Here is a 26,603-nt window from a genome sequence, read left to right as displayed (position 1 = left end):
GAGAGAGAGACAGAGAGAGAGAGAGAGAGGAGCAGAAGGCAGCTCGTCGCGCGGAGTGCATCATTTGCGCGCTTCGCGCCGCAACGAGAACAAGTCGTTTCCTCACGAAATTTTTGACTGACGTGCGTTACACGTCGCCGCTCCGGCGGCGGCGATGATGCACGCGGCGGAGACGCAAGTTGCGTCAAGTTCTGCGGGGAGAAGCTCCCCCCCGCCCTCCATCCGCTCTCTTTCTTTCTCGCTTTATCCCGCCGACCTCTTCTCATCGTGTTCCCCTTCCTCCCTTCTACGCGCTCTTATTCTTACGGCGCTCGAGAAACTGCGCGTTATGAAATCATACGACGCCGAGGATGAGCCCCGAGGACGAGCGCGAGATTCGGCGAATATTATTCCGCGCGGCGAGAAAACTTCTTGCCGAAAAGTGTCGGCCGGCCGCGAGTACTACTCGTCGTCGGGCGTCGGGAATATTAACACGCGGACTGTCGCGACTCGATTTCTCACACGGATTCTCTGCCGGGGCTCGGCTGAAGCTTGAATATTCAGACTTACGACAAATGCATTTCCTGACACATGTATCTGCAGCTTCGTTCCGTTATCGCTCCCTATTGAGTATACGCGTTTCATCCGTTAGACGTGTGTGTGTGTGTGTGTGTGTGTGTGTGCGCGCGCGAGTTTCACGCGTGAATTAATGAGACGCGGCAACGGCTACACACCGAGAGCGCCTGCCTGCCTGCTGCGTTGAACGCGCAAATGTAGGGTTTAGATCGTAGGCACGATCGGGAAAAAGATCGTCAGCGCGACGGCAGCGGCTGCGACACCGGCTTCCACGGCGGCGACGAGGACGACGAGGACGACGAGAACGCGTGGCGTGACGCGAAATTTTCTTGTTGCCGAATCGCATTAAGCGGCGCGCGATATTACGCGGTGCGATGTAAAAAAAATGCGCCAGACGTCGCGCTCGTCCGAGCCGGCGTTTCCCCGAGCGACAAGCCGTTGCTTCCCCGAAAACGCGCATCGTCGCGACGCTCGCCGCGTTCTCTCGCGAGACCGCGCGGGTTTTCGCGACTTTTTCTTCTCGGGCCGGTCGCGCGACTTTTTTCGCGAGACGCCACGGGGAACGCGCGTGCCGCAATTACGAGGATTAGAGGCGCGCGCGTTCTGATGCTTGTGCAATTCTGTCGCGCGCGCGACAGGAAGACTGCGGATTTGTCGGACCGCGATCCTTCCGCCTGGAGACGCGCGCGAGCCGTCACTCCCGATTCGCTCCCACGCGGAAATCTTTCTTCCTTCGCGGCGACACGATTGCGTAAGGGCCAGTTTTTCGAGTGCTCTCTTCTGCGGAGAGTAAACCGCGGTGACCGCGTCTCTCTCTCTCTCTCTCTCGAGCGCGATATCGATTGGAACAGGACGCAGGGGAACTCGTATTAGATCCGAAGGATACCGTCCGCATCGAGAAATTGCGAAATAATGCCGCACAAGTAGAAATATCGTCTGAAAGAATACGATGAGTACGCGTCCCCGGGATGAATTATCGCGAGAGAGGGAGGCGTAGGGGGGTGGGGAATCTCGCGGTATTATTTATTCGCGTATCTATTTCTCGCGCGCGAGATCTCCCCCTCTCCCCGCATCTCGACGATATAATTTAATACAATTTATAAATCCGAGATCTCCATTTCCGCGAAGGGGGAACACGAAGGAAGAAGCGGAGAGAGAGAGAGAGAGAGAGAGAGAGGGAGGGAGAGTAAGAAAAAAGAGAGACGGAGAAGAGAGAAACGAAGGGAGAAACTCCTCCCGCGAGTCTCCCCGGCTCGTTCGTTCTTCTTTTTTAACGAACCGCACGTCGACAAGTAAATGTTTGTTATGGAAGCGAGTGGCACGAATGATTCTGACAACTGACGGAAGGAAACGGAAGGGGTGAGTGCAAAAGTTTCTCGATGCGATTTCGCGATAGGAAAGCGGGCCGGGTAATTTTATAAAAAACGATTCGCTCATTCTACCGAGCAATCGCCGCTGCTGTTTCCTCCGCTGTATTTCGTACATCATACCTCCGCATATTTGCGAGCGCTGCCGCAAAAGTCGATCAGTCTTGACATCTTTGAGAGAGAGAGAGAGAGAGAGAGAGAGAGAGAGAGAGAGAGAGAGAGAGAGAGACATCAAAACTTTTGCACTCACCCAATAAATCCGACTCGAAGTCCGCTTTATCGAATCGTAAGGACTTTCCTTCCCTCCCTCCCGATCCCTGTCTGTCCGTCTGCCTGCTTGCCTGCCTGCTTGCCCCCTTGCCCCCTTAGCCGTAGTCGCGCAACATTTACGTAACTATTTCGCCGTCACTCGCTCTTTTTCTCGTCACATCGCGCTTGTCTTTCGCAGTCGCGCGAGACATGTTTATCCGTCGCCGTCGGCCGTCCCTCGCTCGCTCGCGAGGCGGCGACCCCGCAAAAATTCTATTACCCCACACGTCGGCCACGGTAATTGAGGTTTCAGTTGCCGGGGCGGCCGATGCGAAACGCAATAAATCGCAATAAGACTCGAGAGAGTGCTCGAGCGCGCGCGCAGCGCGACGCAGCGTCAAATGCGCGACGCGGCGCGGCTCGCGCTCGCGATCGCGATATCGCCAAGTCTCCCCAAACGCTCACGCGAATGCTTCTTAGGTGAACGCGCCGACAAGATTAGCTGCCGCTAATCATTTCGTTGCGGACGCATTTCGCGCGAACGCAACGCGGCGCGACCCTTCGGCCCGCCGCCGCGCCGCTCGCGCGCAGGCGGCGAGTGATTTCACCGCGAGGATCGTTTGCTCGCGTCTAATGCGCGATTGTTGCACCGATGTCGTCGGACTTAACGTCTCCCCACGATCGAGCCTACGGAGAGAGAGAGAGAGAGAGAGAGACAATGGCCCCTCCGTGAGCCGTCCGCGAGAAAATACTTCGCAATCTCGACCCTCCGTTGGTCGAGTCGCGATATATTTCTCGTCCATGAATGGCCGCGCACAAATTTTCCTATTCTTCTCCGGTGTTTCTTGAGACAATTCTTCTCGCGCCAACACTCTCGGTCAAGAGACCAGGCACTTCAAGTACGCGAAAACAATGCGAAGAGCAGATTGACAAGCAGCATTGAGATGGGTGGAAAAGCCTGAGGCCGGACCAGCAACGGCGACACTTCGCAGCCCGAACGTCGCTCGTCTATTGGATATCGCGACGAACGGAGGGTTAATAATAATCCGAGTCTGAAACTCGCGCCGGCTCGACTCAGCTCGGCGATTCGCTTCGCCTCGCGCGCGCGCGACCAAGACGACGGTGACGTGCGCGCACCGCGCCGCGCCGCCGCGCCGAGGAGACACACGTGTCGAAGGTTCCATCGACGCTCGCTTGGACCGATAAACGAGTTAATTTGCGGATAGCGCGCGCGACGTCTTTCGGCCGAGCGAACACCGCGCCGGAGCGTGAATCAGCGCGAGGCGTGACGGACGGATCTTCCAACGAGCGCCGGTCACGTTCCGGCCGCCCGACGACAAGACGAATGATAATGACAGCGTCGACGTTCATTTCGAGAGATCATTATTTCCGTTGCGCGTATCGCGCAAATTGTTCTAATGCGCTCTCTATGTACGGCTATACACACCGCCGCGACGTGTGTGCGTGTGCGTGTGTGTGTGTGTGTGTGTGTGTGCGTACGTGTTCACCTTACTATAGAGTCGTACGATCGTATGCCGCTCGAAAAGAAAAAAGGAGTTCGACCTTGGGTCACGTAACCTTGACGTAAACTCTTTAAAAATACATACCGGGTGGGGGAGAGGAAAGGAGGGGGAGAGAGAGAGAGAGAGAGAGAGAGAGAGAGAGAGAGAGAGAGAGAAGCAAGAGAGACAGAGCGAGCATTCCCACCGCGGAATTCTTGCGCGTCATCATCGGGCGAGCGACTGACTTGTCCCGGGTTTTGAGGAGGAAGATAACGAGGACGACGACGACGACGACGACGACGACGACGACGAGGACGAGTCGAAGATGGCAAAGTGCAAGACAAGGAGGGAGGCTCGCTCGGCCGTTGCTTGCCCGCGGGAAACTTTTTTCCACTTTTTGTCCAGACGGCCGTGCAATATTGATAGACTCGTCTCTAGATAATGGTGGACTATTGCGCCGACTGTAATTGCACGGTAGAAACGCGGTTTAAAGCCTCCTCCTCCCCGCCGGACATCGCTTGCCCACCGTAAGCGACGCGTGTGGAGAAACGACGACGGGAACGTCGGATTCCTCTCTACCTCTCTCTCTCTCTCCCTCTCTCTCTCTCTCTCTCTCTCTCCCCCCCCCCTCTCTCGCTCGCTCTTTCTCAGGCTGCGGATAATTATGATATTTAGGCCCCGCGCGCGCGCCACTTATTATCCAAGTTGGCCGCAAATCCCTCGCGGTCCTTCGCGTCTCTCTTCTTTTCTTCTTACAAGCGCAATTTCACCGGTGCTCGCGGCCGATGTGTCGTTTTCGTCGTTCACATCGTTGTCGTCACACCCGTCGCACGTCTCTCGTCATCGTCGCGCGCCGTCACGCACACGAGAGCCCGGGACAAGACGTTTAGTCTGTGATTACAAACGGGCTGGAATCACTCGCGCGGCTACCCGCTACTTTATCAATTACCTCGCGGCACGGCCGCGGTCGACCCGTCGCGCGCGAGCTCGGAATTAATTCGTCCGCCGCGCACACGTAAGAAAGGGATAACGAGATTGCGCGCGAATTACACGTCGATGGATGAATGAACGGCGCGCGACTCGGTGTCGCGGGCGCTGCTCGCGAATAAATCGAAATTATTTATTTCCCTCCGCACGTCGGAAGAAGGCGTGCTCTGAATTTTCCATCGAACATGTCCGTCTGTTATCGCTGGCTCTTGCTCGAAAAAAAAAAAAAAAAACGGGTGGCAGTGCCAGAAGAAAAAATTAACGCAACGTTATCTCTCTCTCTCGCTCGCTCGCTCGCTCGCTCGCGATCCGTCAGCAGTCTCGGAGAATGATCTCTTAAATGTAGAACGCGGTGCGTAGCAGACACGGTGAAGTCTGTCGGAAGTCTCGTTAACCGTCTTCAGGTCCGTCGGAAATTAAAGACAGCGAAATGAGTAGGCGTGCGCGCCGATGAATGATAAAGCGCCTTCGTCCAGACGCTTGTGTAATGACAGATAATCGAGACGCCGGGTGAGATAAGCGGCAAGAGGAGAGCCGCATCTCGTGTAATCGCGCGATCGTGATCGTCCTCGGTGCGGGGCACACACACACGTATACGGAGCTTCTTAATCGCGCGCGCGCGCGTTCTCGCCGCCTACGCTTTTCCGCCTCTGGCGCGGGCGGGCGATTTTCGCGAGCGCGTGCGAGTCCTGCGACGTGTATCCTCTCGATCAACCGCGTTTGGAAACATAATTCTACGAATTCCACGCCGGTCGCGTGTCGTGTTTGTTCGACGTATTTGGGAGATAAAAATATCTCTAAAGGGATGAACACGCATATTCTCGAGTGATAACGTTTAAAACTGTGATATCACCGATAAACGCCGCGTGTGCGCGCGCCCTCTCGCTCGCCCGCGCGATCCTGCCCTCCCTTTCTCCCCTCTCTCTCTCTCTCTCTCTCTCTCTCTCGTATTAATGCGTCGACAACAAAAACATTTTTTCGCCTATTAGCTACGGCTTGACGGGTCGCGGCTCGCGGCGCTAAAAAATGATATTGAATGCGCAGGTATGAAATTAAAATGGCCCGCGATAAATACCGACCGACCGGCCGGCGTGGTGCGATTCGCGTCCGCTTTTTGTCGCGCGATTTCGAAAATGCGCATCCGGATTTTAATCTATAGACGGAAATAATGGAAAGAGCCGCTCCCTCCTCCCCCCTCTCGCTCTCTCTCTCTCTCTCTCTCTCTCTCTCTCTCTCTCTCTCTCTCTCTCTCTCTCTCTCTCTCGCACGCACGCGATATTAAATATCGCCACGCGCGCTCGCGCTTGTGCGTGCACGCGCGCGCCCCGCAATATTTACGTTTAGTCTCGCGCAAAATATTTGCGCCGTGTTTGAATCGGCCGTATTACACGTATCGCATGAACCCGAAAACGACAACAATCTGCGTGTGAGAGCACTACCGTTGTAGCCTACACCACCGCCGACATCAATGGTTCATCGAATGACTTTCCCCAGTGTCGGGTGACAGAGCTTTTAGACTCCATCCATGAGTAAACCAATCCGATGACTGCGAACGTATTACTATTATATCCGCACGCCGGTCCTCTCTCGCACAGCCGCCCTTCCCGTCCCTTTCTCACCACCACCCACGCTCTCGAATCGCACGAGCGTGTAACGGAAATGATTTACCGTTTTGCTATGGCACACATACACACACGCGTGCGCGCGTATGTGTGTCTACATATACAAGTATGTATGTATGTATGTATGTGTATGTACGTGTACGTACGCGTGGGCGTGTGCCTGTGTTTGTATGTACATATGTGTATAAATATATATATATATATATATATGTATATGCAAACGCAAATGCGTCATCAAACCCATTGTTACCTGACGATATATTTATGCAACTGCACATTAAGCATAGTAGACGTGAGCGCACCGCGTGCCGTATCATTACGTCGTAAAATGTATTAAACGCATTCTGGCCGGAAGGACGACGCGCGCGCGCGCGAGAGAGAGAGAGGGAGAGAGAGAGGACGGATTTTTCATTATTACTGCCGGCGATTTTTAACGTAAGTCTGAAACGCGAGTAAACAGGTGGGGCGAGATGAGATGAACATGCGGTGGGGAATGCGAGCGCGAGGAAGACGACGATTCTTTTTTTCTCCCCCTTCTTGTTTCTTTCTTTTTCTTTTTTTACGCGTGCGGGACCGCGTATGCCGAGAAGACGCATCGCTCTGATCCGAGATCAGACTTTACTTCGAGCGATAATCGCGATACATCACGTGTCCTCTCGCAGACCAAGGTAGATAGACGGCGAGCGAGTGAGAGTGAGAGAGAGAGAGAGAGAGAGAGAGAGAGAGACCGAGTTTGATCGCGTCTGATTGTATTCGGAGACGAATTAAGCCGTTAATTGCGACTTCCCGTGAGGATAATCTCGCCTCATTAGATAATCCTGACATCGCGCGCTACCTTTGCTTCTACGAAGCTCAATAACGTCAAAGACCGTAATTGGCCGATTCCGCAGCCGGTTGAAATGGAGTTTCGCGTCCCGCACGAGCTGTGAACGGGAAACGCGAGATATCAAACATCCTATAGGCATATCTTCCACCTCCTCCTCCTCCTTCTCCGCCGTCGCGCCTCCCGCGCGATCTCACTATGGCTTTTCCCAGCCGCCGGTCGATTTTTCGCGACGGATGATTGATGCGCGAATTCCGCGACCACGCGCGTCCGCTCGTATATCGGCGCGCGATCGAGAGAAAGAATAACTCGGCCGCGCGCGCGCGATCGCGACACCGTGTATATATCGTCGATCTCTCTCTCTCTCTCTCTCTCTCTCTCTCTCGGCGAAGTATATCCTCTTTTGCAACGCGGAAAACAAAGTGATTAGTTACTTTCAGGATATAATTATACCGCGCGTATGCGCAACGCCGGACTCCGGTAATCTTCGCTATTTATAATCTCAATGGCGGCGTTTCATCCTGCGTCGCGGCCACAGTTACGCGACGTGACGAGACGCAAAGGATCTTTTTGCTACTGAATCTTTTTTCTCGAACGGTTCAGCAATCGTCACCGCTCGGACAATATATTCGTTTTTTCCTCTTCTTTCTTTTTCCCTCCCTCATCTCTTTTTCTCTCTCTCTCTCTCTCTCTCGCCCTCGCCCTCGCCCTCTCCCTCTCCCTCTCTCCCCATCTACCTCTGTTTTTCTCTCCTCGTCTTCTAATCGCTACGCGACGTATGCGCGAAAAAAAGGTGGAAACGGGCCGTTTATTAAACGCCTTCAGATAAAGCGTAAAAAAATACTTTGCATAATTTGCATCTCAACGTAAGATAACGTTCACTTGTTAGCTCTTTCATCAGCAAAAATGCGACGTGCGTGCGCGTTTATAACCGGAGGTGTCATGAACTCCTTGAACTCCTTGCGGCGGCGATGACGACGACGACGGCGGCAAGAACTTTAAGAAACGATCAATCAAGGCGTCACGTCGTTATTTCATGCCCATCTATGTAGAAATAATGAATGTGGCCAATGTGTCGTAATTGCGGTGCATCTCTCCGGCCAGTTTGCCGGCAATTTCGAAAAAGCAAGTAACGTGCCGCGGCGGAAAGGTTAATACCAGCTAAAGTTCAACCGCACGCTTCTGACAAGAGCCCCGGCGGCGCGGTATCGATACCTCGTGCCGATATGCTCAACTCTGCACCACGAAACAAGCGATCTTTGTCTCCCTCTTCGGGAGCCCAGAGCCCTCTTCTCTCTTTCTGTCCTTCCCTCTATTTCTCGCCGATCGAGATTTCGAATTTCACCGATGCGGCAAACATTTTAGCGGGTAATGCGAATATCGTTGGCGCGTATACTGTGTACTCGCGATACAATCAACAAAAGTATCGACCCCCCGCTGTGTGTAGTTGCGAGCGTGTCTCCGGCTAACAACAACGCAGCCGAACACTCGGCGGAGCGCGCGCGTCAATCCGCGCCAATTTGCGTGGATGCTGTGCGAGTAAATTCGCCAAATGAGTCTCGCGACTCCGAACGCGACTACGACGACTACAACTACGATTACGACGACGTCGACGACGACCACGATAACGACGACGACGACGACGACGACGACGACGACGACGACGACGACGACGACGACGACGACGACGACACGATGTTCACTCGGTTACGCGCGATAATTAAGTGTCGTTCGACGATGTTCGCCCGCGTAGCCTCTAATATCGCAGCTCGCGCTGTAATATCTGTAATCCGCGCAAAACGATTTCGACGCGTGGCGACAACGGGCGCATCGGCGTGCCCCGCGCGCGCACCGTGCCTCATAATTAGTCGAAAGACACAGAGGGACGGCGGAACGGAGGGAGAGACCGAGACAGATGGACCGAGAGAGAGAGAGAGAGAATGAGAGGGAGACAGAGGGAGAACGCGCGCGCGATCATAATTGCCGCGCGCGCGTTCGCGTCGCGGCCGGCACAATCAATTAAATGGCGCGTCGAGTCGCGAGATGGAACGGCGGCCGGGTCCATTTATAAAATCGACGTCCTTTTTTTCCTTCGAATAATCCCTAATTGAGTGCTTCGCGGCCGCGCGCGTCCCGCTTTTGTATCGGAAAGATAAATTTCGAAAAATCGACTGGTAGGCAGTTTGTAAACGCGAGTCGTCTCGCCCGTTTGCGTTCGAGGTCGACTTTTTGCCAAAGATCCTTTTTTTTTTGTTTTTTTTTCTTTTTCTACTTGGCACGAACTCGAGATTTATCTCCATCGCGAGTGTTCTTTTTCTTCCTTTCTGCGACTAGTGATTATTTCAAACTCTTGAAATTTGCCCGTTGTTCTCTCACTGTTCCTCTTTCCTCTCTCTCTCTTTCCATTTAAACGGTGAAAAGCTCTCCTCTCTCTCTCTCTCTCTCTCTCTCTCTTAAGGTCCTGCCTGCCGTCCATTGATGTTATCGAATTCGCGAGATCGAACATCGGGTGAAACAAAAAGCGATATCGCGCAGCGCCAAGCAAAGGTGCGCCGCGCGCGCATTTACACCGGCGATACGTGGCAATTATCGCGACGGCGACGGCGTTATCTCGCATCGACACCGCATTTGAATTCTTAATGCATATCTTTATTACCAGTTCGTGACGTAATCGAGATCGATACGTCGTCCGGTAGAACGTAAATTAGACGCTATTACCTTGTACGCGGCCTATCGCGCTTCCTGCGGATTTTTGCTCTCCTCCCTTTCCTCCTCCTTCTTCCTCTTTCCCTTTTCCCTTTTTTTCGCCCTCTCTCTCTCTCTCTCTCTTTCTCTCTCGCTCTCGTAACATACGCGACGACAATTATCCCTCGATAACCGATGTCTCGTGGCAACGCTTTTTAACCGACCTGCCGCGGTGGCGGCGGGCGGCGTTCCTCGGCAAGTTTTAATGAAATGAAAGGAAAAACTCGGGGGAGGGGGAGTGGCGCAAAGTTGCGGGTACCGTGTTACGTCGCGCGAACTGAAACTTATAAAACTTGCGGGGGGTCTTCATTCACTTGTCTTGTCTGTGCGCGAGCAACTTTGGAAAATATGGCAGCGGGATATTTGTGCGCGCGATATCCGCGGGGATTAACGTACAAAGAATAACGTGACATAATTTCCGAGAGAACGCAGGGGCGCGCGCCCCTCTGTGTGTGTGTGTGTGTGTGTGTGTGTGTGTGTGTGTGTGTGTGTAGGAGATTGAAATAAATCTCTCTTTCGTTATTGACCGCGCGTGGAACCGTATGGAAATACGTATAGGCGCAAGGAACCGTCCCGATAAAGGCCACAATCACGTTATGGAAATTTTAATTAGAGAAAAACCGTCCCTCTTTTAAATGTGTGACAGGGAGGAGCTAACTAAAAGAACATTACGGCTAATTTGAAAATTAATTAAATTAAGTGCCGCTTTCTCGTAACCGGTTTGTCAAATGTAATATTCGATATTTTCGATATCAAAGGAAAATTCGATAAAATGTTAAATTATGTTGGAAAAACGTCGGCGGAAAAGGATATTGAAATAATGCGTAATTAGCTCCTAGGTTATTGATTGGTCGTAACGAGACGTTAAATTTGCGAAATTATATACAACGCGAGCGCGAGCGCTAAGAGATTGATTAAATAATCATACGAGGAAATTACGGTAATCCCGTTACCGTGTTCCGCGCCGGTTTCAACTGCTCGCGCGCGGCGATATATATTCCGTCCTGAATCATTAAATCTTAAAAGATAACTTATTATTAAATAGAGAATCGAACAGTATTACCTGTTGCTGCGTGGCGTCACACTGAGCTTCCGGCATGGCCACTTCTGCGAACCAAAAATAAATTCGCAATAAGTACGACATTGAAAGGAAGAAATGGCTGCGGCGTCTCCTCCGCGATCGAACGTGCGCGTCGCGCATTAATTATCGCCTTTCGCGGCTTGTCCGTGCTGTGTATTCGCTTCTCTCTCCCCCTCCGTTTCTCTCTCTCTCTCTCTCTCTCTCTCCTCTCTCTTCGTCACAGAAAAACATTTTTTAACATGACGCGATATGACAAACGAAAGAGAAAGAGAGAGAGGGAGAAAGAAAGAGAGAGAGAGAGAGAGAGAGAGAGACCGGCCGTAGTTATTAGCGCGCAACCATCGTGCACTGCGCTATCGCAGCGATAAGAAGACGCAGTCGATTGTGCAGGTGAAATTGAACGAAACGCTAACGAAGCAAACTATCCGAGCCTGTCGTATCGGAGACGCAAGATTTTATATAAACGCTTGTGTACGAGCCGCACTAGGCGTTTGTCACGATAGAAGGGTAAACAATGCATGAGAGATAGAAAATATGTACTACGACGAGATCGCATGTTAACCGACGCTGTTTCCTGTCTGCTTGCAGGTCGTATCCGTCACCGGTGCAGAACGGAGGACCAAATGGCACGACGACGATGAGCTGCGCGAGTTCTCAAGGTGAGCATCTTATCCGCGAATTGTTTTCCGGTTTCCCTCTCTCTCCCTCTCTCTCTCTCTCTCTCTCTCTCTCTCTCTCTCTCTCTCTCTCTCTCTCTCTCTCTATCTCTATCTATCTCACTCTCTCTCTCTCTCTCTCTGGCGCGACGACGCCCCTCCTCCTCCTCCTCTCACCGTCTCGCTAAAAAATTCAAAACAGTTTCGCTAATTCAATGCGCGGGGGACGCCGCGCAACGTTCGCGCGTTGCATTTAATTACGCTCGCCGCTCGGCGAAATAAAGCCGCCGACTCGCAATAAAAGCTCGTCTCCTCCCTCCCTCCCTCCCTCCCTCCTTCCTCCCGCCCGGCCCTTCCCATCGCCACGGCATACCGAGAGCACAGCGCGGGTGTGCGCGCGAGCGCGAGCGCTCATTAATTAGCGGGGTCCGAAAAAATTTCCCCCGGCGAAATTTTCTTCCGATTAAATTAGCGTTGCATTAAATTTATTGGCTGAATTCTTTTTTATAAAGCGGCGCCTCGCGAGCGCGCGAGGACCGCCGATCGCTTTGGCTCGCTCGCTCGTCTCTCTCTCTCTCTCTCGCTTTCGCTGGCTCGCTCGCTCATTCATTCGTTCGTTCGTTCGTTCGCGCAACACTTGACGTATATAATTTGCAAATATCAAACGTCGACGGATATTTGAAAATATTGACTCTGGTATTTTAGCCGAAGCGCGGCGGCCGGTCGGTCTCTCGGCGCGGCGCGGGAAAAAATTATACCTGCCTCATGACGATTCAATATCGCGCGATTATCGCGGCAAAGGGTACCGAAGGTGTGTGTGTGTGTGTGTGTGTGTGTGTGAGAGAGAGAGAGAATCCCAGACCAGATACAATATTAATTTTATATTTTTCGCCGCTGTGCGACACAAACGCTGCGAGAGAACGCGCTCGCGGGCGCGCGTGCGACGAACGTGTCGGTCGTCGCGCGGCTTGTACGTCCGCATTTGCGTGCGTGCGTGCGCGCATACGTACGCACACGTACGTGTGTATGCGCACACGCATGTACGTATGCCCGCCTGCAAAAAGCTCGTCGCCGCGCGTTTATTCGCGATTGCGAGCGAGCCATTAAACAGATTCGCATGGAATTTCACGACGAAAAAAGGATCGGCGAGGGCGCGGGATGGCGTTCTCGCTCGCTCTCGGAAATTGCACGGAACGCGCAATCGATGAAAAAGCTTCATTTCAACGGGAGCTTATTACGAAATTAATTTTCGTTGTGAAACGACGGGGCCTCTCGCTCGCGCGTACCTTCCTCGACGGCCGGCGCCGCGGCGGTCCCGGAACGTCCGGAAAGAGTCCGTCAGCCATCGTCGTGCAGTCGCTCGCGCGATTGCAATAATCGTTGCCGATGTAACCCGCGCGCGATTAACCAAAGCGCCGATTCTCACCGGCGAAAGAGAACCAACACGGACACGCACGCACGCACGCACGCACGCACGCACGCATGCACGCACTCACTCACGTGGGAGAAAGCGCACAGCGCGCGACGTTCGCGTTTACGTCGCGAGGCTCCCCCGTTCGATACCGCCGGCAATCGGTGCGAAATTGTAAAAAAATATTTCGCGAACGAGACCGGAGAGAAAGAGAGCGAGAGAGCGGGCGAGCGGACACGCACACGCCGCCGCGCCGCGGCGATCGGTGATGCGTGCGCGTGCGGTGTGCGGCACGCACGACAATCGCGCGGCCGAAATATACGCGCCCCGGCAAAATCCGAGGCCAATTACAAACACACCGTCTCACACGCCGGCCTGTCAGTCATCAATCCGCGGAATATTTTTCTCTGGGTCAATTGAACAATTCTACGCGTCGCCGGACAGCCCGGGCTGAGCCGGCCGGGCCGCGTCGCTCGCCTCTGTTCCGCTCCGAGCGGACCGGGCCGATGGGTTTTAATGTATTTGCCGTTAGCATCGCGAGCGAGCGAGCGAGCGAGAGGACGCGAGAGCGCGCGAGGGGAGGGGCGGGGCTTTCAACGGCTAACCGGTAAATCTTCTGACGAGCGATTAACTCGTTTCTCTCGGTACTCCTCAGCTATTAAATTACCATCGACGATACCGCCGGCAATAAAACTTGTTCGGGGTGATACTAAACCGAGCGAAAGGTTACTCCGGACCCCGGTGGATTATACAATAATCTCTTAAATCACTTAAATGTACCGCGCGTTTATTTATTCCCCATCAAATTATCGGCATTACTTTGAGCTTTACGGTCGCGCGCGCGCGCGCGCGCGCGCCGGTGTGTGTTTATCGAGTTTGTCGTCGACGTCCGATGCCTTTTAGCGCGACGCTTTAGTCGCGCGCTCTTTAGCGCCAATCGCCGGCGTGTGCGACGGATAAAACAATGAACGTGAAGAAGGTGACGAAGAAGCAGGAAGAGAGGCCTCGCTGCAGGGAAGCATGCAGTTTCGGACGCTGCCGCGCGCAGGAAATCGTAAAACCGAGGAGGAGGGGGGGGGCTGGGAAGGTTCCACGGTCGTCATCCACTGTAACTCTCCGTTGATTCCGCGGGAACATCCGCGGAGAAGATAAATCTGATCGTTCGGGGAAAACAGTTCAGAAACCGGGCAGAAATATCGAAAGTTCGGTGGCGCGCGATTGCCGGCGCGCAACTGTGTGTAAACTCGGCTGAAAATCCAAGCGGTGCCTCGCCGGTTTATACCTGCAGCTGCCGGAATTAAGAGTTGGACGTTGCTCTTCGCGCGCGCGCGCGCCTTCACCCTCGGTTGCACCGCGGAGGAAGCATCTCGCGACGGTAGTCCCCGTGCGAATTAATAGCGCGATAATTCGAGCTGGCTGACGCGCGGGCTGCACGCGCTCCCGCGCACGGGAGCGAGGAAACGGAAGAAAGTCCCCGGCGAGAGCGATCTGACGAGAGCCGTCTCGTCGCAGCCAAGCCGGCGACGACGTGCGCGCAGCGTGCGCGCGCTAAGCCCCTCGGCGCGAATTTCAGCTCGGTCTCTCGGCGTTTCTCCGCGGATAAAAAGGAGCTCGCATTTCTTTCTCCTCCACGGGACACGAGTGGCCCGAAAGGCATGGCTGGAATGGGCTGGAACGGAAGGGCCGGGGGGATTACCGTCGTCTCGCGGGCCGTCCGCCGCGCGCGCGGCGGGGTTAATTCTCTCTATTTCGCAGTAACGGCCGGCGTTGCGCGTGTCCGGTACCGTGCATTTTTTCGTCCCTTCACGACCTCTCGCCCGTCGTCGTCGTCGTCGCCGTCGCCGTCGCCCTAGCCATCGACGACGACGATGGCAGAGCGAGCGAGATAAGCGCGCCGAAAATCTAAAGGGCGTCGCCCTCTGTGTCCTTGTCTGCGCGCAGGGGTGATGGTGAAGCAGGAGGCGAGGGACGACGGTTACGAGACGAGTCCGGACCTCGAGATGAGGAGCACCGGCGGTGACAGCAGTCAGCAGTATCACACGCCGCTGACACCACACACGCCGCACACACCGCACACGCCGCACACGCCCCTCACGCCGATATCGGCGACAGCGCATCAACCCCAGCAGCCGGGCTCGACCGCCTCCACCCTCGGACAGGTGAGTTTTTCATATATTCGCTTACCCTGCCTGCAGGCCTGTCCTGGCCCCGCGACCTTCCCCGCTCACCCTCCACCCCTCCTCCCCGCCCGCTTTTCCATTCCTTCCTTCCTTCCTTCCTTCCTTCCCTCCTTCCCTCCTTCCTTCCTTCCTTCCTTCCTTCCTTCCTTCCGGCTACCCCCGGCTGCGGCCTCGAGCTGTTTATGTAGCCGCAGCCGTGTCCCCGCGACTCGCGGTTTTCTCAGCGTCTTCGAAGCTTCGTCGTAATTGGGTCGAGGTTCACGCTCGAGAAGGTCGGAGAAGCCGGAAGGTATCGATACATCTCTACTGCCTTTCGCCGAGTCGCCATTTATGAAGGGGAAGGGAGCTGCTGTTGGTGGTGATGGTGGTGGTGGTTTAATTGAGATCCGTGTTTCGGATACATCGTAATTATTTAAATGTCAGGACAAACGCTACGTTCGCGGGATTGTCGGTGAGGTATGACGGTGCACGCGCGCGCATGTATATGTGTGTGTGAGTGATCTACGTAATTATGCCGTGGGTTCGCGTGTAGTAACGGCTGTACACGGCGTATTCTCGGTCTGACTTTACGTCAAAATATCGTGTTAAGCTCAACTAATGGCGGTTTCGCCCAATTCGTCGGCCGGTCCCAGCCGCGAGATCCGCGTCGCGCCGCGCCGGAAGGATCGCCGCAATATTCGCGTGCGATTGTCGCGAGGAAGGACGAAAAAAAGCAAAAGGAGGAGAGAAGAGAGCGAAGGCCCGGCGCGGCGCGAATCGGAGCACGCTCGAAGAACACAGCGCGTCTCGTCGGTCGTGATAAAATAACATTTACGTAACACGGCAGTGAGCGGCGCGGAATTTACTGGCCGCGATTATTATCTGGAAATCGAGACGAGCGTCACGATAATAAATTTCGCGATTTAAGATCTCGCGCAGGCACGCACGCACGCACGCACGCACGCACGCACGTGGATCGCGGTCGATTGTGTTTACAAGGAAGCGCGGTGGCTGCCAATCAAAAGTCGCAAACACGCCCGCGATCGCGCGTGTTGAAGTTCACGTTTGTAAGAACCCGGTCGGGTGGGGAAGTTTTACGAGCGAGTGTCGTCGCTCGTAATCGTCGGAGAAAATACGTGGTTATGTAAAAAGAGAGAGAAAGAGGGCGGGGGAGGGAGGGGATAAAGTGGAGGAGGAAGACGAAGACGACGACGACGACGACGACGACGAGGGGAAAGAAAAAAGAAGTCACGCATAAAACGTCAAAATTATTGGCCAATAAAGAGCGCCATGGCGGCTCCTCTCATTAGGATCCGCCGGTATCGGCGGTATCTAGCACCTCGCAATCAAAATTACGAGCGATAAATTGCAATAAAGACGCGCGGCAATCGCCACTCCGGGTTTTCGCAACGCCGCGCGCCGCGGCGACGGCGATTTGCATTTTCATGCTCGGTTTTACGATCTACTTACGCAACATTACTTCTGCCGCTGCACAATGAAACGCGCGAAACACATGTCTCGCTGGAGGAGGACGCGAGAGGGAGGCGAGAGCGAAAGAGAGAGAGAGAGAGAGAGAGAGTGTCCGAGGGGGAGAGGAGGACACTCGCGATGCCACTTATTCTCCGCTTTACGCGTCGCGAAACATCACCGAACGGGACGTTTTCCACGAGTCGAACGGCCCGATTGAAAAATCTGGCGCGAGACGCGAGTGAGGGAAGAGAGGAGGAGGAGGAGGGGGAGGAGAGGAAGAGCAAGAAATGATTCCGCGCTTTTCCGACATCGAAGGATGTTTCTTTCCGCGTCCGCCTCCCGCGGATAATCGGATTCCTTCGCCGCGATGAGGACGAAGAAAAAAGGATGATCGATGCGCGTTTACGCGCGCACGGCTGCGAGAAATTTTTCCGACGATTACTTTGCGGCGGAGATTCGGTCAGCGTCTATTTACATTTTACGCGCGCGCGCGCGATACACGCGGCAAAAAGAACGTAGATATTAACGCCCGCGCGCGCACAACAGAAATGCGATGTAAAGGGCGAATGTTACATCTTTCAAACGACCCTCGGCTTTTTCATTTTACAGGCCGGCTAAATAAAAAACACGCGCGCGCGCGATCCGCGAATGGATATTTCGACGGTGCGTTTCAGCGACTTCAATCAGAGAACACGGCGCATTTTCCGCTCATGAATTAATTGCAGGTTGCAGCGGCGACTCCGTCCTCCACCCCGTCCCATCTCCCTCTCTCGCTCGCCCCACGGTCCTGGCCCATCGGCGCTATCGCATGAATTACAGAAATTTCATGCGATATTAAATTGCCATTATCCGCAAAGTTGTTATCCGCTGTCAGGATCGAGATGGTCTTTTTCTCGAAAATTATCGTGACGTGTGACGGTTGTCGATCTCGATTTTGCCGGCTTCTCGTTTTAACGAACACGAGCGACGACAACGACGACAACGACGACGACGACTACGACGACTACGACAACGACGACGACGACGACGACGACGACGACGAGTGACGACGGTGAATTTCCGTTGATCGAATTGTTAACCGTGAACACGTCCCGGATTTATCGGGTTCGCCTCGCCTCGCCTCGCCTCGCTTCTCCTCTCCTCACCCCAACTCGTCTTCCTCACTCCTCCGCGTTATCGCACATCTCTCTTTACGGGATCTATCCTGACCCTCTCTTTCCTCCCGCCAGCCGTCGCGAATCGTGTGTTATCTTAACTTAACCCTTCCCTTCCCGCGGAGATTTCGACGTCCGATTGTTTCTGCGTAAACGCGTCGTTCGACTTACAACTCCTCTCCCCACCCCCGCGGTTGTGGTCGAAGGGACGAAGGAAGCGCAGGAGGAGAGTGGCATCCGTCCGTTCTCCGAAAGGGTCTCCGAAAAAGTTGCGTCGCCTCTTCGACGTGGTGATAACACCGTGCCGTAGGCTCGCGAGACGTGCGTTATTTTTACGCGCGCCGGATGGAAGGGAGGACACGGCTCTGCGCGAGTTCTCCTTGGGAATTACAGATCGTCCAGAACGAAAGCGTGATGGACGACGAGACGCTTCCGCTCGATCGCTCTCCTCGCAAACGTGACCTGCTTGTTACTCCGCTCCGCGAAAAACGCGCACGGAAGCACTCGAGGAGTTGGACGTGCGCGAGAACGCGGCTGCGTGACGACGGCTCGTCGTCGCGGCGACGTACGGATATATCTTCGCCCGTCGAAACGCACGAATGGCCGATTCTTTTGATTGATAAATGGAAACGCCGGTTTCGTGACGAGCGACCGACGACGCACGGTGATTTTATGTTTTTACCCACGAGCGAGCGCCGAGCGAACATTGCACAGTCTAATATCGTCGGACGGGGGGGGGGGGAGTAGCCGGAGAGTAGCGGACGCGGCGCGATCTCTTCGTTTGTAAATAACAACAATACCATGTCGACAATAACAACAACAACAGCATCAGCAGCACCGTCGCTACCGCCGCCTCGCGCGTGTTGTACGTTCTTCTTATCGCGCGCGCAACATCGCCGCCGACCTTCGAAGCGAGGCGAGACTCCCCGTCTCGGAAAAAGGACGAATGGTAGGGATAACGCGTTATCGGCGAACCAGCAGTCGCTGCGACCCTTATCTTAGCGGGATTTCGGGACCTCGATTTCGGGTTATCGCGGGGTCAAGAGCGAGCCGCGGCTATAGAAGGCGGCAAAGGACCAGGTCGAAAATCGCAAACGAGGGGATGTTTATGCCGCGATAAAAAACGCCCACTTGCTCGCCCTACTTTGCTCGCGATATTTCTTCATTCTGCTGTTTTCGTGGTCGTTGGGAGAAACGACACACGAGGCTCTTGTCTCTCATTTCCTCCTTCCTTCCTTCCCCGCCTCCCTCGCAGCGCGATTGCTCGCGTGTTTGCGAGATCGCGAAATTCTTACGCGCGACTTTTCAAACCGAAAACGCACAACGCGAAATTAAGCGTCGCATTCAACGAACGAGAGTGGATCGGAGGATCGTTCGAAATTAAGAGCGCTGAATGTAACGCGCGTCAGACGATCGCGTTTATATTGACAGCCTTCGGAATACAATAGCGTATCGAATAATTTTCAGCGAGTCACGTCGCGAGTCACGACACAGCCTTAATTTTAGTCCGCGATATCGGCTTTTTCGGGGCGCCAACGCCGAAGAGCGTCGGAGAGAGCGACACGTCGCTCGGATTGCGTCATAATCGTTTAATAGCAGCTCATTAATATCGTCGCGATCGCTCGGCCGACGACGTCGGCCAAGTTTCCGAATAATTCGACAGCCTTGACACGCGCTCTCTCTCTCTCTCTCTCTCTCGCACGCCTCCGCGGTCGATCTAGCACACGCAGATCCCGCGTAGACATATCCCGAATCTTCCGTGGACGCGCGTCGTTACCTGGTCGGGCCGCAAAATTAGCTCACGCGACCAAACACGTCGCGCGTTTCATAAATCAACATTTACGTGCCGTTTGCATAAACATTAATCAAAGTTAACCGAAGTTTAAGCGCGCGCGAGCTTCTCCGTCGTCGGTATGCCAGACGCGAGAGCGAAGGACCGGCGAAAGCGCTCGCCGAACCGCGCTCGATTTTGCCTGACGCAACGAAAAAGAAGGGGGGGAGAGAGAGAGAGAGAGAGAGAGAGAACGAAAGAGGCGGACGTTACGAAAGGTGCAGCCGGAGCACCGGCGCGATCGCTCCGCGCGATGCGGTCTCTTCGAAAGAGAACGAAAGATAACGAGAAAGTGGAGTAGAGGGAGAGTGAGAGGGGGGCGGGGGAGAGAAGGACGGAATAAAAGCAGAAAAAAGGCCAAAAGGAGGGAAGGGAAGGAGAGAGAGAGAGAGAGGGGGGGGGAGGAGACCGCACATTTTACAACCGCGAACGGTTGATACGTTGTACGCCAGCGTATTTTCGGTCCATGCGGCAATTGCGCTATTACTATTTCCCTCAAGGCATCGGGACACATATACATGTGCAGACGCCCGGTCGGGGCTATGTACACGTTTTATGATCACCACTGTACGTGTCCGCGAACCGTACATGCTTCACGTCAGATTCTCCCTCTCTCTTTCCGTTCCGCCTTTTCTCTCTGTCTTTCTTTACGTGTCTCGCGCGAGCGACGAGAAATTTCATTTTTCCGGGAGTGCAGCCGCCGCCGCCGCTGCTCTCCCCGCGCAGCGCGGCGCGGTGCGCGACGAAAAATTTCCGCCGGTATAATAATTCCCGCGGCGGAATTAAATTAGGCTGCGAACACATCGGGCCCGTCATTGCGATTCCGCATAGCACAGACGGGGCTCTCTCTCTCTGTGCAATGATTCGCCGCCGCGGTGCGGCGCGCAACCGCGAGACCACGTTCCGCTCCTCGTCGTTCCCTCGTGCCGTCGTGCGTATTATTGGGGGGGAAAGGCGAGAAAATTCGGTCAGTAAATATACGGTAGTACGTCTGGCCTGAATGTTATAATAAAGGCACCGGCGGCGTGCGTCGCGGGGAATTTAGCGCGAAGCGCGTTTTCGCGAAGGTACGCGTAGTTGAGAGTTGACGTGCGTCCTTCCGTCGTGAACGAAATTGTGCGAAGCTCCCTCGGATTTTTTCGGCCGACTCGACCGGCGACTCGACCGTTAAACCGCGGCATTAAAGCGAGAATGACGCGCGCGCGTGCTCGGATTTTGACAGAATTTTTCCTCACAAAGGTAAACGGGGGATCCTTAAATTTCTCCGTACAAAGAAATCTGGCTGACAGCCGTGAGAAAGATTCCGGCTCTCGTTGGAAGCATAAAGAGCACATAGGTAGTTAATTAGTACGCAGTGCGTGTTCTTGCGCACAAAAGGCTCCTTCTTGCCTCTCTCGGGAAACCGGAGAAAGATGAGAGATGGCACGGGGGGAGGGGGAGGGGGAGGTGAGAAGAGGAGAGCAGAGAGAAGGAGCAACCCTCCGCGTGTTATCGAATTCTGCAAACTTTGTTTCGCGAATAAGGTCTTTCCCAAGTGGAGCTCCTCGGAGAGGAGGCGTTTCCACATCTCGCGGACATTTATCCCTTATTATCGACGCCTCACCGCGGAATGTCAGGGCGGAGGAATCGCGAGTACGCGTGTGACGCGGGACGGTCAAACGGCTCCTTTCCCCTCACGGTCCTCTCGTCACTCCCGGCCCACCTCACAGTTTTCCATCGTTCCGCTTCTGCCGGCACTTCGATGCGAAAGTTCTGGCGCTGCCGGCGGCGTTAAAATACCGGCGGTGACGCCGAAGACACACACACACACACACAGAGAGAGAGAGAGAGAGAGACGCTGACCGAACCGAGGACGCGCGAACGCGTCCTCTTCTCGTTCTTTTGCAGGTCGCGATAAAATGCGAGACGCCGGTGGACCCGTACTCGTTCGTGGACGAGGAGATGTCGATGGGCGGCATGAGGTCGGCGAGCAGTCCAGGCGGCAATCCCGAGAACATGACGGGTCCGGGCGGTGCCCAACCTGGCCTGGGTACACCCACGTCGACGCCGCCCGGGGCGCTGGCCGGACCGCAACATCATCAGATGAATCTCGTGATGAACGGCGCCGTCAATCCGCAGCTGGCCCATCAGCCGAAGAAGCGCGGCCGCAAAAAAAAGTCGGAGATGATACTCACCCCCGAGGAGTAAGAGTCGCATATGTAATCTATTCCCGCCGCGGACGTCGCGTTCGAGCGCGCCCGTCGCCTTTTCTCCTGTAAAATCGCGCGGCCGAGTTGCGCGATTACGTCGGGATTGCGAACGAACGAACGCGCGTCGTGCTGTCGATTGTGTTGCGACGACGACGAGGGGGGGGGGAGAGGGCGAGCCTCGCGGGCGGGAGGTTAACGCGAGGGGGCCGATCGCGCACGGGGGGGCAGGGGGGAGGGGCCAGCCTCCGTAATTTCGTTGCTGGGCGAAGATACGCGCCGTACGGCAGCGCAGATCGCACGGCGCGATTACAGCGCTCGCTTCTCTCTTTCTCAAGCTCGCTTTTTACGGAGCGCGCGTACACGCATACGCGCGCCATAGCGCAGAGAAGGCGCGATTCCGGCGGGCTTTGGGTGCGAGCGAGGCGAGCGCGCGCGTCTATTTATACGCGATTTCGGCAACGAGCTATCGGGAGTGCGTTGCGAGCTTGCTCGAGCTTCAGGGGAATTTCAAGCTCGCCGTCGAGTAAGTATCCCCTCCTGCGCGCACTCACGCACCGTACGCACGCGGCGGGGCGGCAAGTCGACCCTCCGTCGCGCCGCGACGGATCAACCTTCGACACGCGGGATCGAAACGCCAAGTTGGAGCGAACGAATCTTTCGAGCGAGAGCGAGAAAGAGAGAGAGAGAGAGAGAGAGAGAGGGAGGGAGACAGAGAGAGGAAGAGGGCTTTATAAAGTTTCGAGCGCATCCCACGCCGGAGCGTGTTGTAATTAGAGGAGAAAAAAAACAAGGGAAAAAGAAAGCCCGTTAAATGACACCCCCGGGGGAGAAACGAGGCTGAAAAAGATCATAGGCCGGCCGGCGCGACTCGATATAACCGCAGTCAGTTATATATTCGCGTGCAGCCATGGTTAAAAATATCCGCTTGCTAACAATGTCCGTTCGTCTGACCGGGGCGCACACACCATGTTGCGCGCTGCGATCCGATGGGATCGGATCCTCAGTTACGCTTATTTTTACGCGCGGCCGGCCGAAAACTTAAAAATAGTTCCGCATATTAGGAACGCAACACGATCGTCGCGGCCGACCGGCACGGCGCGGCGCGGCGCGCCGCGCCGCCCCGCGCCGTCGCGTATCCGCTTACGCGTTGATAACGCGCGTGCCGCCGCCGTTCGCTCGCGTTACGGATCGCCGGCGGGCGAGGGGCAGAAGGGGAGAGTCGACGAAAGGGGGTATCAATCGACGCGCGGGCATCCTCGCGTGGAATTCGCGACGGGCTCGCTCGCGCGCGATATCGCCGCTCGGATCGCCGCTCGCTCGCGAGAGCCGATCTCTCTCGCCTGGCGGGGCTTTGTGTGCCGCGCGCCGCTCTCGGGTCCTTTTCTCCCCGTCGTCCACGACGACGACGTCAAAGCGTTATTTATTCGCGCATTATTCGTCGCGTCCTCGCACTCGCACTCGCGCGCGCGACTCGACGGCCGGCGCGAGAGACGTGCGACATTGTGTGTGTCACGAGTGCAAGACGCCGGCAAGACGCGCGCTCGCCGTGCTCATTCGAACTCGGCAAAAAGAGCGGACGCGGAAAGTCACGCCGCGTGAGCTCACCCCTCGCCGCCGGCGCGGCGCGGCGCGGCGCGGCGGCGCGCACAGAGCGCCGTCCGGCGTGCCGCGCTGAGAATCGAATGACGCGGCATAAAGACACCAGGAATCCGGCGCCGTATTATCACGGCCGTCTTTCTTTTCCAGAGCGGAGCTCGCGGAGGCCAAGAAGCGCGCCAAGACGTACAAAGAGAGGAAGAAGCACGACAGGTTCGACGGCATGCCGGAAGAGGAAGTGAGCAAGCGCGTCCTGCCGGATCATCTCACCAACAACCTTGACATTATTATAGTAAGTCCGTCAGGCATATAATTAATCCATTCTCGCAATCGACCGTCGGACCCGATTCGACAGATGCGCGCTCTTTTTTCATTTTTTTTTCCCCCCACATTTCCCTTTCTTATCCACCGCGATCGCGCCCCGAAGACGCGAATCCCGCAAATTGCAGCGGTCGAGCGCGGATAGGCAGGTGGACGGGGGGGGGATCTAGATAAAGAGCGAGACAGATAGGAGCGATATACTGGCTCAGCCTAATATCGATCGATTAAATCATCCCAAGTCGCGTTACGAGGCGCACGGCGCGAGCACCGAGCGAGCCATAAATAAACGAGATTTACTCGCTCGATCGACTCACGTAGGCGACATTTCAATTGTGGCGCGGATAGGCCGGCCGACTCTCCACACACACACACACACACACACACACACGCACACACGCGCGCGCGCGATGGCCCGATAATTCATTAATCGCGTCGTATAACACTAACAATAAAAACATCAATTTCGCCGGTACACATCTCCGACGCGGCGCGACGCGGCGCGGCCGCCGTGTACGTACGCGGACGGGACGCGCGTGTAATTTATAGCCCGGTTATATCGCGGCCGGCGTGCGTGTCATTTGTAATGCCGCATTACCAATGCGCCGCGATGCCGTTCTTGATCGAATGACGGCAATTAATCGGACGCGTGCGCGCGCCCGCTTGGAACGGCGCGAGGACTCGCGGCCGCCGCGAAGATTCATTCTCCTCCGCGGTGAGAGTCGCGCGTACGAAAACGAGCGAGGACGCCGTCTGGTTCGCTCGCGGCCGCCGACAAATGGCAATCGCCGCCTGCTTGATCGCTCTAATGATCCGTGCGCGACCCGCTTATCGCGCCGAGCGCCGATCGTTTGCTACGCGTTTGCTTCGTTCCGCGACTAGAAAGAGAGAGAGAGAGAGAGGGAGAGAGAGAGAGACAAAGATAGATTGAGCGAGAAGAGAGGGGGGGGGAGAGCTGGTCGCGACAGCTTGGACCAGTTTCAGCGACGTCGACTTTAGCTGGAACCTCGTTCACTCTCCCGTGTCGCGGCACCGATTCGCACATCGCTAAGAAAACCGGGGACCAAGTCGGGGAGGTGAGAAGGACGAGCCGATTGAAATCGGTTATTAAATCGCGCGCGCGGCAGTCGTCGTTTGACTGACGTTTGATTGGCGTGATAGTCTATTAAATAGCGCGGCGCGTTAGCGCGAGTGTTATTATACACGACTTCTTATTGCGCGTGCCCTCCTCGATACTTTTCTTTTTTATATTCGGCTCTTTATAGTTGCCAGAGACCAATTAATCTCCCGCGCGCGCGCGCCCGCTCTCGGTTTATAATGTTAGCCCCGTACTTTCTTCACGCACGCCACATTTCGAGTGGGTCACCGCGGCTCCACGCGACTAATTAGGAGTTGTAGTTGAGCGAGACGTCGCCGGCGGAAAACGCGACCATACCTGTCGGCCAACGCGAGCGGTGCGGCGATATAATCTCGGAACTCGTTGTCCGAGGACGAAATGAGAGAGAGTGGAAAAAAAAGAAGAAACAACAAACCGTCCGGAGTCGTTCACCCAGACGCGACGAGCGAGAGAGGGAGAGGGAGAGAGAGGGAGAGAGAGAGAGAGAGAGAGAGAGAGAGCGTGGAAGGTGCCACCGAGATTAACGATAAGTCAAATTATTCAAGCGGCCGGATCGCGCGTGCGCGCGCGGTTAAAAAAATCAACTGGCCCGAGTCGAGACGACAATCCGGAAACTATTTCTCTCCCAGCCGTACGTGTCATTTTCGTCACTGCGCGTTAGCATGATCTTTATTGAATGCAAGCGAGAGAATGGGAATTACGTTCTCGTTACAAACGCGACGAGCCGCCGCGTTGATCGATCACCCGATACCGGTGTAAACGGGTATAAACAGTTTAACGGGTGAGCATCACGGTCATTACGAGTGATTGTTATAATCCGATATGCGGCCGTCGTTATCAAAATTGGGGTGACTTAAATGACGGAACAGAAAGAGGGTGAGAGAAAGGGCGGGGAGAAGGGGGCCCGCGCGCTCGCGCGACGATTTCGGTATTTTAATCGCGCGGACGCGCGCGGAAACAAGCCGCGATGAGGTGTCGTCTCATTCCGCTTCTCGGTACTCCTGGAGATAACGAGATTATCTTATTTTCGGCAGTGCGTATTTGCGCCGGCTAGAGGTCGCGTCGTTCAATTTACCACTTAGTGTCGCGCGTGTATAATTATACCTTAAGTATGACATCTCGACAGGCTTTACGTAGCTCTAATAATAATTTATATATCTATGGCGGGCTCCCCTCGCTCGTCGCGCATTGAATTCTCGACAAGTGCAAAAGTCGTCGCGGTTTCGCCAGATGAGAACATCCGATCGCGCGCGCGCGCGCGCGAGTATCTTTGGCGGTCACGGATAATCCGCGACAGATTCCGAAGCTCGTCGCGAGCCGACCGATCGCGCTGTGCATCGTCATTAAACTCGACTCGGATTCACGTGGCAGATTCTTAACGCGGTTCGACGGTCATCAGCGACGAGCGTAAGAAGAACGGCGCGCAAAACTGACTTCCACTTTTCCAGCGACGCGAGTGAGCGAGCGAGAGGACAAGCGTGAGGCACGGGAAAGAGAGAGAGAGAGAGAGAGAGAGACAGAGAGAGAGAGAGAGAGACAGAGACAGAGACAGAGAAATCTCTCACGGCCGCGTTATTTATCCCGAAATAAGGCACGACCGCCGTCGGCCATTTCCACCGCGATCGGGGGAGTCTGTTAACGCACGGTCCATATTCATATATTACCCGAAACGAGTTGTCACCGTGGTCGATCATCCGTCAAGCGGTGTAAACGCTTTAACGGGCCGTGGGCAATTCGGTTATTACGCCCGACGTTGTAATCGAACGCAGCG

At 55.1% G+C, this 26,603-nt stretch overlaps 2 protein-coding genes across 3 annotated transcripts in view; one reads left to right on the top strand and one right to left on the bottom strand.

Moving 5' to 3' along the window:
• Positions 1-26,603, top strand: part of Tdg (Thymine DNA glycosylase) — a 125,283-nt gene that overhangs the window by 66,963 nt on the left and 31,717 nt on the right. For both annotated transcript variants that reach the window (XM_025297532.1, XM_025297533.1), the window contains exons 2-5: positions 11,520-11,590; positions 14,940-15,157; positions 21,500-21,795; positions 23,548-23,689. In XM_025297532.1, the coding sequence (XP_025153317.1) occupies positions 11,520-11,590; positions 14,940-15,157; positions 21,500-21,795; positions 23,548-23,689 (727 nt within the window). The remainder of the gene's footprint in view (positions 1-11,519; positions 11,591-14,939; positions 15,158-21,499; positions 21,796-23,547; positions 23,690-26,603) is intronic.
• Dnmt3 (DNA methyltransferase 3) overlaps positions 1-26,603 on the bottom strand; it is a 146,242-nt gene that overhangs the window by 91,111 nt on the left and 28,528 nt on the right. Inside the window, exon 2 of the mRNA XM_025297530.1 lies at positions 10,914-10,957. Coding sequence (XP_025153315.1) covers positions 10,914-10,957 — 44 coding nt within the window. The remainder of the gene's footprint in view (positions 1-10,913; positions 10,958-26,603) is intronic.

The sequence above is a fragment of the Harpegnathos saltator genome, unplaced genomic scaffold (genome assembly GCF_003227715.2).
Source record: "Harpegnathos saltator strain DR-91 unplaced genomic scaffold, Hsal_v8.6 scaffold18, whole genome shotgun sequence".
NCBI classification, from domain to species: Eukaryota; Metazoa; Arthropoda; class Insecta; order Hymenoptera; family Formicidae; genus Harpegnathos; species Harpegnathos saltator.
Note: the sequence above shows the minus strand (reverse complement) of the source record. Positions and strands in the feature narration are given on the sequence as shown.